The 13,498-nt window shown below is 44.1% G+C and overlaps 1 protein-coding gene across 1 annotated transcript in view; it reads left to right on the forward strand.

Moving 5' to 3' along the window:
• HGD (homogentisate 1,2-dioxygenase) overlaps nt 1–13,498 on the forward strand; it is a 47,471-nt gene continuing 33,973 nt past the window's right edge. Inside the window, exon 1 of the mRNA XM_068270961.1 lies at nt 1–109. Within this exon, the coding sequence (XP_068127062.1) occupies nt 95–109 (15 nt within the window). The 5' untranslated portion in view covers nt 1–94. The remainder of the gene's footprint in view (nt 110–13,498) is intronic.

Genomic DNA, 13,498 nt, shown 5'->3' on the forward strand with positions numbered 1-13,498 from the left:
ACAGACTGCTTAAATCCCAGCAAAGTTCTGCCTCTTCTCTCTCTTCAGCAGAGGAGCTCGGAGGTGACACCGTGTCACTGCTGCGCTCTCAGACATGGCCGACCTGAAGGTGAGTCCTCCACTGCCCAACCCAACATCACTTATTATTACTTTCAGCAGAGATTGTTTTCTTTGTGCGATTTTTCGGATTGGCGGCTTGTGCACAGCACTAAGTACAGCTCACCGGTCCCTATCGCTGAAGGACTACAACTCCCAGCCTGTCCTGACAGCCAGCTAGGACTTGCTATTCCTCTAAATGACAACTTAAGTGCCCATGGTTCACCAGGGATGAGGATTATCAGAGGACGCCAGTGTCACAGCAATGCTGGCCTGTGTCTTAAATCAAGTGAAGGTGCCGCATGTAAACAAAATCACACAGCCGCTCATTCCTGCCAGCAAGCCTCACGATGTACTGATATGACCCAGGTGCAAATTTCTGCCATCTTGTTGGAAATGGGCCCAATTTACTGACAGCCACGTGGTATCCGGCAAACCTACACTGGAATATCAGCTGCAGAATAGACCCTTGAGAGCTTGTTCACACTGTGAGCGTTTTGTTTTTTAAGCGCTGGCGATTTTTTAAATTGCTTTAAATGCGCTTATGCAATGTTGCTCTATGTGAGTTTTCTCACATGAGCGATGAGCTTTCTTTCCGAGCACAAACGATGCTCTGGCACCATTTCCTGAGCATTTGCATTTCAGTGCAAGTTATAGGGAAATCACAAAGCGCTTTGAAAAAGCACTTTGAAAAGCGATTTGGTGAGCGCTTTTGAAAGAAAATACATTGTAATTATTTAGTTCCAGATCAAAGAGTTCAGTTCCAGATCAAAGAGTTCACTTCCTAATTGTCTTCAGTAAGAAAATCTCAAATCGCCCGACAAAAACGCTTAGAAAAGTGCTCAACAAAGCGCAAATTGCTCTGAAAGCGCAGGGAAAAGCGCTCACAAAAGCGCTTAGCACTTGCGATTTATAATGTAAACAAGGCCTGACTATGATGCTAAGAGTAATGCAGGAATAGGTCTGTGGAAAAAATCCATACTGTGAGATTACAAATGATTATGCAAGAAATCAAAAGGCTGATTGTTTTAATTACAATTTATTAAATTTAAACAATGACGATTATGAAAAATGCACTGTAAATTATTTTTTTTCTAAGGTTCCTGTCACTGGTAAATATCTGACAGGTTGTGGACTAGTCAATTTCCAAATGGGGGATTATCTGGGTTTTCTTTATTTTTAAAAGCATTTTTTGAATGGCAGTGGTACAATCCAACTGCCAGAATAGTGTGCAGCAGGGAGGCTATGTTGCATCTGAGTAGGATTAGGGATGTTGCACCTTTTATATAGATCCTTTCCAGGAAGTGCTTTTATAAAGACTGAGAATCCCCCATGAGGAGATGGACTAGTCCAAAAGCTGTCAGTGACAACAATATTATATTTTTTTTTTATACTGTTCCTTTAATGTTCAATAATAGGATTGTCATGTAGGCAATAAGCTGTACAGATATACAAGGTCTGAAGGCTTCACATCGTATGAGGATAATAGTCAGACCAGAATGAAATTATTCTCCATATAGATTGTATTCCAGAAATGTCAGAAACCGGAAAACTGTATACTCACCTTGGGTAATTTTCCTTTCCAAGTGGTTGTCCATGTCAGTATACTACTGGCCGGATACTGACATGGCAAACACCAGGGAAATGCCACTGTTGTGTATGTGAGAAGTTGAACTCCTCTGACCAGGTGAGGAGGAAACCCCTTCTTCATTTGGTATCTTCCAATAGTCCAGGTATTGAGTAACAAGGACAACTGTTCTGTGTAGCTAATTGCTCCTGCAGCAAGATATAAGCATCTAAGCATAATTATGCTATTAATATTTCATGAGGTGAACTGATCTTTACTTGGCATATGTTATTTATAACTTCACTTACCTCTGAGGTATGTTTCACTGACCTCCATTGTGGTCATCCATAGAAGTCCTGCTTCATCATTCCGCTCCTGCAGCTTCTTCCTGGCTAGGTAGATACCTAGGGCCTGGGGACTGCTGAGGGGCCCAGCCCCCACCTCCTCTAATCCCCATTTCCCTCCTTACCAAGCAGGGATTCTGAGCTGCTGTCTTGCTTAGGGGCTTATTCCAACCTAATCCATCTCTGGTACGATTACAGCCACACACACACCTGCAGAGATTTCTGACACCCTGGACAGATTGGAGGGGTTCTTCCAGGTTGTTACTGCTCTCTGTGTCCCCGCTGTGAATTCCGCTGTCTTCCCTTCCTGTGACCCCCCCCCCCCCCCCCCCCCCCCCCTGGGCTCTAATGTGGCCATGATGCCAGCCCTGGTGGTCACACAGGACAGGATGTAAATCAAATCCTGACACAAGTCCCGCCTCTTCCCCAGTCTACAGAAAATGTTTCTTTGTAGCCATCTTTGTCCCTTTTGGAGAGTTTTTTTTTTTTTTTTTTTTTTTTTTTTACACCACTTACTTTCAAGTCAGGGGGCCATATGAAATTCACAGTTTTCTCCTAGGAGATCATTTGTAATTTTTGATTTAAAATAACTTTCCGGCACTTTTCAACTAAAAAAAAAAGTACCAAAAAGTAGGTGAAAAGGTACTATCAAAATTATTTTGAGTATTTTCTTGATCTCTGATGGCTTAAAGGATACTCGAACTGACGTGACATGATGAGATAGACGTGTATGTACAGTGCCTAGCACACAAATAACTAGGCTGTGTTCCTTTTTTTCTTTCTCTGCCTGAAAGAGTTAATTATCAGGTATGTAAGTGGCTGACTCAGCGCTGACTCAGACAGGAAGTGACTACAGTGTGACCCTCAGTGATAAGAAATTCCAACTATAAAACACTTTCCTAGCAGAAAATGGCTTCTGAGAGCAAGAAAGAGATAAAAAGGAGAATTTCTTATCAGCGAGGGTCACACTGTAGTCACTTCCTGTCTGAGTCAGGACTGAGTCAGCTACTTACATATCTGATATTTAACTCTTTCAGGCAGAGAAAGAAAAAAAGGAACACAGCCTAGTTATTTGTGTGCTAGGTACTGTACATACACATGTCTATCTCATCATGTCACATGTCACATGTCACTTCGGGTATCCTTTAACGTCGCATCAAACGCACCGTCCCTCTGTGAAAGAGGCCTAAAAGGCATTTTATTGACAAGTGTAAAAATATCACCTAGGAGAAAACACAGGAGAAATAGTGAATTGCATATTGGCCAGGATGTGAAAACAATCTCTTAATATGGGGACTCAGACAGAAATAAAATCCTAGAAGTGACGTAACACTTTCCAAACCTGAAAAATGAATTTTGGGCTGTAGCAGAACAGGATCATCCACCAGGCAACCTAGGCAGGTGCTTGGGGCCTAGTGGGCATCAAGGGGCGGAGCTTCCTCCTTCTCTGATCTCTCCCCACTTTAGCTTATCAAGAGGACCACAGGGGGGCCCAATTACGTCTTAAAGGACAACTAATGTGAGAAATATATGGAGGTTGCCATATCTATTTGCTTTTATACAATACCAGTTGCCTGGCAGCCCTGCTGGTCTATTTGGCTGCAGTAGTGTCTGGATCACACCAGAAACAAGCATGCAGCTAATCTTGTCAGATCTGACAACAATGTTAAAAACAACTGATATGCTGCATGCTTGTTCCGGGTCTGTGGCTAAAAGTATTAGAGGCAGAGGATCTGCAGGATAGCCATGAAACCGGTATTGCTTAAAAGGAAATAAATATGGCAGCTTCCATATCCATCTTGCTTCAATTGCCCTTTAATCCATCTCTGGGCTGTAGGCAGGTTTCTGGATAATGGCGAGGACAGGGTTAAAGTGAAGATGAATTCTGGGCTAGATCCCGGATTGTGACGTGTGATACGGATAATGATTATTCCTGCGGTGGGAGGGGCTGTACATCATCACATACAGCAGAGGATGAGGATGATGTACCACCTGCCGCCATCCCTGACCTTTGAAGCCGGTGTCTCTGCATGTACTTTGCCTGGATTATTGTCAGAGGGCGGCGGAGGGGCGTGTTCTCCTCCCAGCCAATCACAGGCCCTGATCTCACATCTGCCCAGCGGTTCCAACACCGGGAATCTCTCCAATACTTCTAACAGCAGCCGGATTCCTGCAGATGTCACTGATTAACCCCCTCCGGGCCAAAGGCCAGCAGCAGGCACTCCCAGTGCAGGAGAAGGGACACCAGTGTCACCGACACACACAGATATGTACACAATGTCACCGACACACACAGATCTGTACAGAATGTCAGCGACACACACACACGGGACGATACAAACCTATACACAATGTCACCGACACACACAGGACGATACAAACCTATACACAATGTCACCGACACACACAGGACGATACAAATCTATACACAATGTCACTGACACACACAGGACGATACAAATCTATACACAATGTCACTGACACACACAGGACGATACAAATCTATACACAATGTCACCGACACACACAAATCTGTACACAATGTCACCGACACACACAGGACGATACAAATCTATACACAATGTCACTGACACACACAGGACGATACAAATCTATACACAATGTCACCGACACACACAGGACGATACAAATCTGTACACAATGTCACCGACACACACAGGACGATACAAATCTATACACAATGTCACTGACACACACAGGACGATACAAATCTGTACACAATGTCACCGACACACACAGGACGATACAAATCTATACACAATGTCACTGACACACACAGGATGATACAAATCTGTACAGAATGTCACCGCCACACACAGATATGTACAGAATATCACCAACACACACAGGACGATACAAATCTATACACAATGTCACCGACACACACAAATCTGTACACAATGTCACTGACACACACGGGACGATACAAACCTATACACAATGTCACCGACACACACAAATCTGTACAGAATATCACCGGCACACACAGGACGATACAAATCTATACACAATGTCACTGACACACACAAATCTGTACACAATGTCACCGACACACACAGGACGATACAAATCTATACACAATGTCACTGACACACACAGGATGATACAAATCTGTACAGAATGTCACCGCCACACACAGATATGTACAGAATATCACCGGCACACACAGGACGATACAAATCTATACACAATGTCACTGACACACACAGGATGATACAAATCTGTACAGAATGTCACCGCCACACACAGATATGTACAGAATATCACCAACACACACAGGACGATACAAATCTATACACAATGTCACCGACACACACAAATCTGTACACAATGTCACTGACACACACGGGACGATACAAACCTATACACAATGTCACCGACACACACAAATCTGTACACAATGTCACCGACACACACAGGACGATACAAATCTATACACAATGTCACCGACACACACAGGACGATACAAATCTGTACACAATGTCACCGACACACACAGGACGATACAAATCTGTACAGAATGTCACCGCCACACACAGATATGTACAGAATATCACCGGCACACACAGGACGATACAAATCTATACACAATGTCACTGACACACACAAATCTGTACACAATGTCACCGACACACACAGGACGATACAAATCTATACACAATGTCACTGACACACACAAATCTGTACACAATGTCACTGACACACACGGGACGATACAAACCTATACACAATGTCACCGACACACACAAATCTGTACACAATGTCACCGACACACACAGGACGATACAAATCTATACACAATGTCACCGACACACACAGGACGATACAAATCTGTACAGAATGTCACCGACACACACAGGACGATACAAATCTGTACACAATGTCACCGACACACACAGGACGATACAAATCTGTACACAATGTCACCGACACACACAGGACGATACAAATCTGTACACAATGTCACCGACACACACAGGACGATACAAACCTATACACAATGTCACCGACACACACAGGACGATACAAATCTGTACACAATGTCACCGACACACACAGGACGATACAAACCTATACACAATGTCACCGACACACACAGGACGATACAAATCTGTACACAATGTCACCGACACACACAGGACGATACAAATCTGTACACAATGTCACCGACACACACAGGACGATACAAATCTGTACACAATGTCACCGACACACACAGGACGATACAAATCTGTACACAATGTCACCGACACACACAGGACGATACAAACCTATACACAATGTCACCGACACACACAGGACGATACAAATCTGTACACAATGTCACCGACACACACAAATCTGTACACAATGTCACCGACACACACAAATCTGTACACAATGTCACTGACACACACGGGACGATACAAACCTATACACAATGTCACCGACACACACAAATCTGTACACAATGTCACCGACACACACAGGACGATACAAATCTATACACAATGTCACCGACACACACAGGACGATACAAATCTGTACACAATGTCACCGACACACACAGGACGATACAAATCTGTACAGAATGTCACCGCCACACACAGATATGTACAGAATATCACCGGCACACACAGGACGATACAAATCTATACACAATGTCACTGACACACACAAATCTGTACACAATGTCACCGACACACACGGGACGATACAAACCTATACACAATGTCACCGACACACACGGGACGATACAAACCTATACACAATGTCACCGACACACACAAATCTGTACACAATGTCACCGACACACACAGGACGATACAAATCTATACACAATGTCACCGACACACACAGGACGATACAAACCTATACACAATGTCACCAACACACACAGGACGATACAAACCTATACACAATGTCACCGACACACACAGGTCGATACAAACCTATACACAATGTCACTGACACACACGGGACGATACAAACCTATACACAATGTCACCGACACACACAAATCTGTACACAATGTCACCGACACACACAGGACGATACAAATCTATACACAATGTCACCGACACACACAGGACGATACAAATCTGTACACAATGTCACCGACACACACAGGACGATACAAATCTGTACACAATGTCACCGACACACACAGGACGATACAAATCTGTACACAATGTCACCGACACACACAGGACGATACAAATCTGTACACAATGTCACCGACACACACAGGACGATACAAATCTGTACAGAATGTCACCGCCACACACAGATATGTACAGAATATCACCGGCACACACAGGATGATACAAATCTATACACAATGTCACTGACACACACAAATCTGTACACAATGTCACCGACACACACAGGACGATACAAATCTATACACAATGTCACTGACACACACAAATCTGTACACAATGTCACTGACACACACGGGACGATACAAACCTATACACAATGTCACCGACACACACAAATCTGTACACAATGTCACCGACACACACAGGACGATACAAATCTATACACAATGTCACCGACACACACAGGACGATACAAATCTGTACAGAATGTCACCGACACACACAGGACGATACAAATCTGTACACAATGTCACCGACACACACAGGACGATACAAATCTGTACACAATGTCACCGACACACACAGGACGATACAAATCTGTACACAATGTCACCGACACACACAGGACGATACAAACCTATACACAATGTCACCGACACACACAGGACGATACAAATCTGTACACAATGTCACCGACACACACAGGACGATACAAACCTATACACAATGTCACCGACACACACAGGACGATACAAATCTGTACACAATGTCACCGACACACACAGGACGATACAAATCTGTACACAATGTCACCGACACACACAGGACGATACAAATCTGTACACAATGTCACCGACACACACAGGACGATACAAATCTGTACACAATGTCACCGACACACACAGGACGATACAAACCTATACACAATGTCACCGACACACACAGGACGATACAAATCTGTACACAATGTCACCGACACACACAAATCTGTACACAATGTCACCGACACACACAAATCTGTACACAATGTCACTGACACACACGGGACGATACAAACCTATACACAATGTCACCGACACACACAAATCTGTACACAATGTCACCGACACACACAGGACGATACAAATCTATACACAATGTCACCGACACACACAGGACGATACAAATCTGTACACAATGTCACCGACACACACAGCACGATACAAATCTGTACAGAATGTCACCGCCACACACAGATATGTACAGAATATCACCGGCACACACAGGACGATACAAATCTATACACAATGTCACTGACACACACAAATCTGTACACAATGTCACCGACACACACGGGACGATACAAACCTATACACAATGTCACCGACACACACGGGACGATACAAACCTATACACAATGTCACCGACACACACAAATCTGTACACAATGTCACCGACACACACAGGACGATACAAATCTATACACAATGTCACCGACACACACAGGACGATACAAACCTATACACAATGTCACCAACACACACAGGACGATACAAACCTATACACAATGTCACCAACACACACAGGACGATACAAACCTATACACAATGTCACTGACACACACGGGACGATACAAACCTATACACAATGTCACCGACACACACAAATCTGTACACAATGTCACCGACACACACAGGACGATACAAATCTATACACAATGTCACCGACACACACAGGACGATACAAATCTGTACACAATGTCACCGACACACACAGGACGATACAAATCTGTACACAATGTCACCGACACACACAGGACGATACAAATCTGTACACAATGTCACCGACACACACAGGACGATACAAATCTGTACACAATGTCACCGACACACACAGGACGATACAAACCTATACACAATGTCACCGACACACACAGGACGATACAAATCTGTACACAATGTCACCGACACACACAGGACGATACAAATCTGTACACAATGTCACCGACACACACAGGACGATACAAATCTGTACACAATGTCACCGACACACACAGGACGATACAAATCTGTACACAATGTCACCGACACACACAGGACGATACAAACCTATACACAATGTCACCGACACACACAGGACGATACAAATCTGTACACAATGTCACCGACACACACAGGACGATACAAATCTGTACACAATGTCACCGACACACACAGGACGATACAAATCTGTACACAATGTCACCGACACACACAGGACGATACAAATCTGTACACAATGTCACCGACACACACAGGACGATACAAACCTATACACAATGTCACCGACACACACAGGACGATACAAATCTGTACACAATGTCACCGACACACACAAATCTGTACACAATGTCACCGACACACACAAATCTGTACACAATGTCACTGACACACACGGGACGATACAAACCTATACACGTCACCGACACACACAAATCTGTACACAATGTCACCGACACACACAGGACGATACAAATCTATACACAATGTCACCGACACACACAGGACGATACAAATCTGTACACAATGTCACCGACACACACAGGACGATACAAATCTGTACAGAATGTCACCGCCACACACAGATATGTACAGAATATCACCGGCACACACAGGACGATACAAATCTATACACAATGTCACTGACACACACAAATCTGTACACAATGTCACCGACACACACGGGACGATACAAACCTATACACAATGTCACCGACACACACGGGACGATACAAACCTATACACAATGTCACCGACACACACAAATCTGTACACAATGTCACCGACACACACAGGACGATACAAATCTATACACAATGTCACCGACACACACAGGACGATACAAACCTATACACAATGTCACCAACACACACAGGACGATACAAACCTATACACAATGTCACCAACACACACAGGACGATACAAACCTATACACAATGTCACTGACACACACGGGACGATACAAACCTATACACAATGTCACCGACACACACAAATCTGTACACAATGTCACCGACACACACAGGACGATACAAATCTATACACAATGTCACCGACACACACAGGACGATACAAATCTGTACACAATGTCACCGACACACACAGGACGATACAAATCTGTACACAATGTCACCGACACACACAGGACGATACAAATCTGTACACAATGTCACCGACACACACAGGACGATACAAATCTGTACACAATGTCACCGACACCCACAGGACGATACAAACCTATACACAATGTCACCGACACACACAGGACGATACAAATCTGTACACAATGTCACCGACACACACAGGACGATACAAATCTGTACACAATGTCACCGACACACACAGGACGATACAAATCTGTACACAATGTCACCGACACACACAGGACGATACAAATCTGTACACAATGTCACCGACACACACAGGACGATACAAACCTATACACAATGTCACCGACACACACAGGACGATACAAATCTGTACACAATGTCACCGACACACACAGGACGATACAAATCTGTACACAATGTCACCGACACACACAGGACGATACAAATCTGTACACAATGTCACCGACACAAACAGGACGATACAAATCTGTACACAATGTCACCGACACACACAGGACGATACAAACCTATACACAATGTCACCGACACACACAGGACGATACAAATCTGTACACAATGTCACCGACACACACAAATCTGTACACAATGTCACCGACACACACAAATCTGTACACAATGTCACTGACACACACGGGACGATACAAACCTATACACAATGTCACCGACACACACAAATCTGTACACAATGTCACCGACACACACAGGACGATACAAATCTATACACAATGTCACCGACACACACAGGACGATACAAATCTGTACACAATGTCACCGACACACACAGGACGATACAAATCTGTACAGAATGTCACCGCCACACACAGATATGTACAGAATATCACCGGCACACACAGGACGATACAAATCTATACACAATGTCACTGACACACACAAATCTGTACACAATGTCACCGACACACACGGGACGATACAAACCTATACACAATGTCACCGACACACACGGGACGATACAAACCTATACACAATGTCACCGACACACACAAATCTGTACACAATGTCACCGACACACACAGGACGATACAAATCTATACACAATGTCACCGACACACACAGGACGATACAAACCTATACACAATGTCACCAACACACACAGGACGATACAAACCTATACACAATGTCACCAACACACACAGGACGATACAAACCTATACACAATGTCACTGACACACACGGGACGATACAAACCTATACACAATGTCACCGACACACACAAATCTGTACACAATGTCACCGACACACACAGGACGATACAAATCTATACACAATGTCACCGACACACACAGGACGATACAAATCTGTACACAATGTCACCGACACACACAGGACGATACAAAACTGTACACAATGTCACCGACACACACAGGACGATACAAATCTGTACACAATGTCACCGACACACACAGGACGATACAAATCTGTACACAATGTCACCGACACACACAGGACGATACAAACCTATACACAATGTCACCGACACACACAGGACGATACAAATCTGTACACAATGTCACCGACACACACAGGACGATACAAATCTGTACACAATGTCACCGACACACACAGGACGATACAAATCTGTACACAATGTCACCGACACACACAGGACGATACAAATCTGTACACAATGTCACCGACACACACAGGACGATACAAATCTGTACACAATGTCACCGACACACACAGGACGATACAAACCTATACACAATGTCACCGACACACACAGGACGATACAAATCTATACACAATGTCACCGACACACACAGGACGATACAAATCTGTACACAATGTCACCGACACACACAGGACGATACAAATCTGTACAGAATGTCACCGACACACACAGATATGTACAGAATATCACCGGCACACACAGGACGATACAAATCTATACACAATGTCACTGACACACACAAATCTGTACACAATGTCACCGACACACACGGGACGATACAAACCTATACACAATGTCACCGACACACACGGGACGATACAAACCTATACACAATGTCACCGACACACACAAATCTGTACACAATGTCACCGACACACACAGGACGATACAAATCTATACACAATGTCACCGACACACACAGGACGATACAAATCTGTACACAATGTCACCGACACACACAGGACGATACAAACCTATACACAATGTCACTGACACACACGGGACGATACAAATCTATACACAATGTCACCGACACACACAGGACGATACAAACCTATACACAATGTCACCAACACACACAGGACGATACAAACCTATACACAATGTCACTGACACACACGGGACGATACAAATCTATACACAATGTCACCGACACACACAGGACGATACAAATCTATACACAATGTCACCGACACACACAGGACGATACAAATCTGTACACAATGTCACCGACACACACAGGACGATACAAATCTATACACAATGTCACCGACACACACAGGACGATACAAATCTGTACACAATGTCACCGACACACACAGGACGATACAAATCTGTACACAATGTCACCGACACACACAGGACGATACAAATCTGTACACAATGTCACCGACACACACAGGACGATACAAACCTATACACAATGTCACCGACACACACAGGACGATACAAATCTGTACACAATGTCACCGACACACACAGGACGATACAAATCTGTACACAATGTCACCGACACACACAGGACGATACAAATCTGTACACAATGTCACCGACACACACAGGACGATACAAATCTGTACACAATGTCACCGACACACACAGGACGATACAAACCTATACACAATGTCACCGACACACACAGGACGATACAAATCTGTACACAATGTCACTGACACACACAGGACGATACAAATCTGTACACAATGTCACCGACACACACAGGACGATACAAATCTGTACACAATGTCACCGACACACACAGGACGATACAAATCTGTACACAATGTCACCGACACACACAGGACGATACAAACCTATACACAATGTCACCGACACACACAGGACGATACAAATCTGTACACAATGTCACCGACACACACAAATCTGTACACAATGTCACCGACACACACAGGACGATACAAATCTGTACACAATGTCACCGACACACACAGGACGATACAAATCTGTACACAATGTCACCGACACACACAGGACGATACAAATCTGTACACAATGTCACCGACACACACAGGACGATACAAATCT

Source organism: Hyperolius riggenbachi, chromosome 2, assembly GCF_040937935.1.
Source record: "Hyperolius riggenbachi isolate aHypRig1 chromosome 2, aHypRig1.pri, whole genome shotgun sequence".
Lineage (NCBI taxonomy): Eukaryota > Metazoa > Chordata > Amphibia > Anura > Hyperoliidae > Hyperolius > Hyperolius riggenbachi.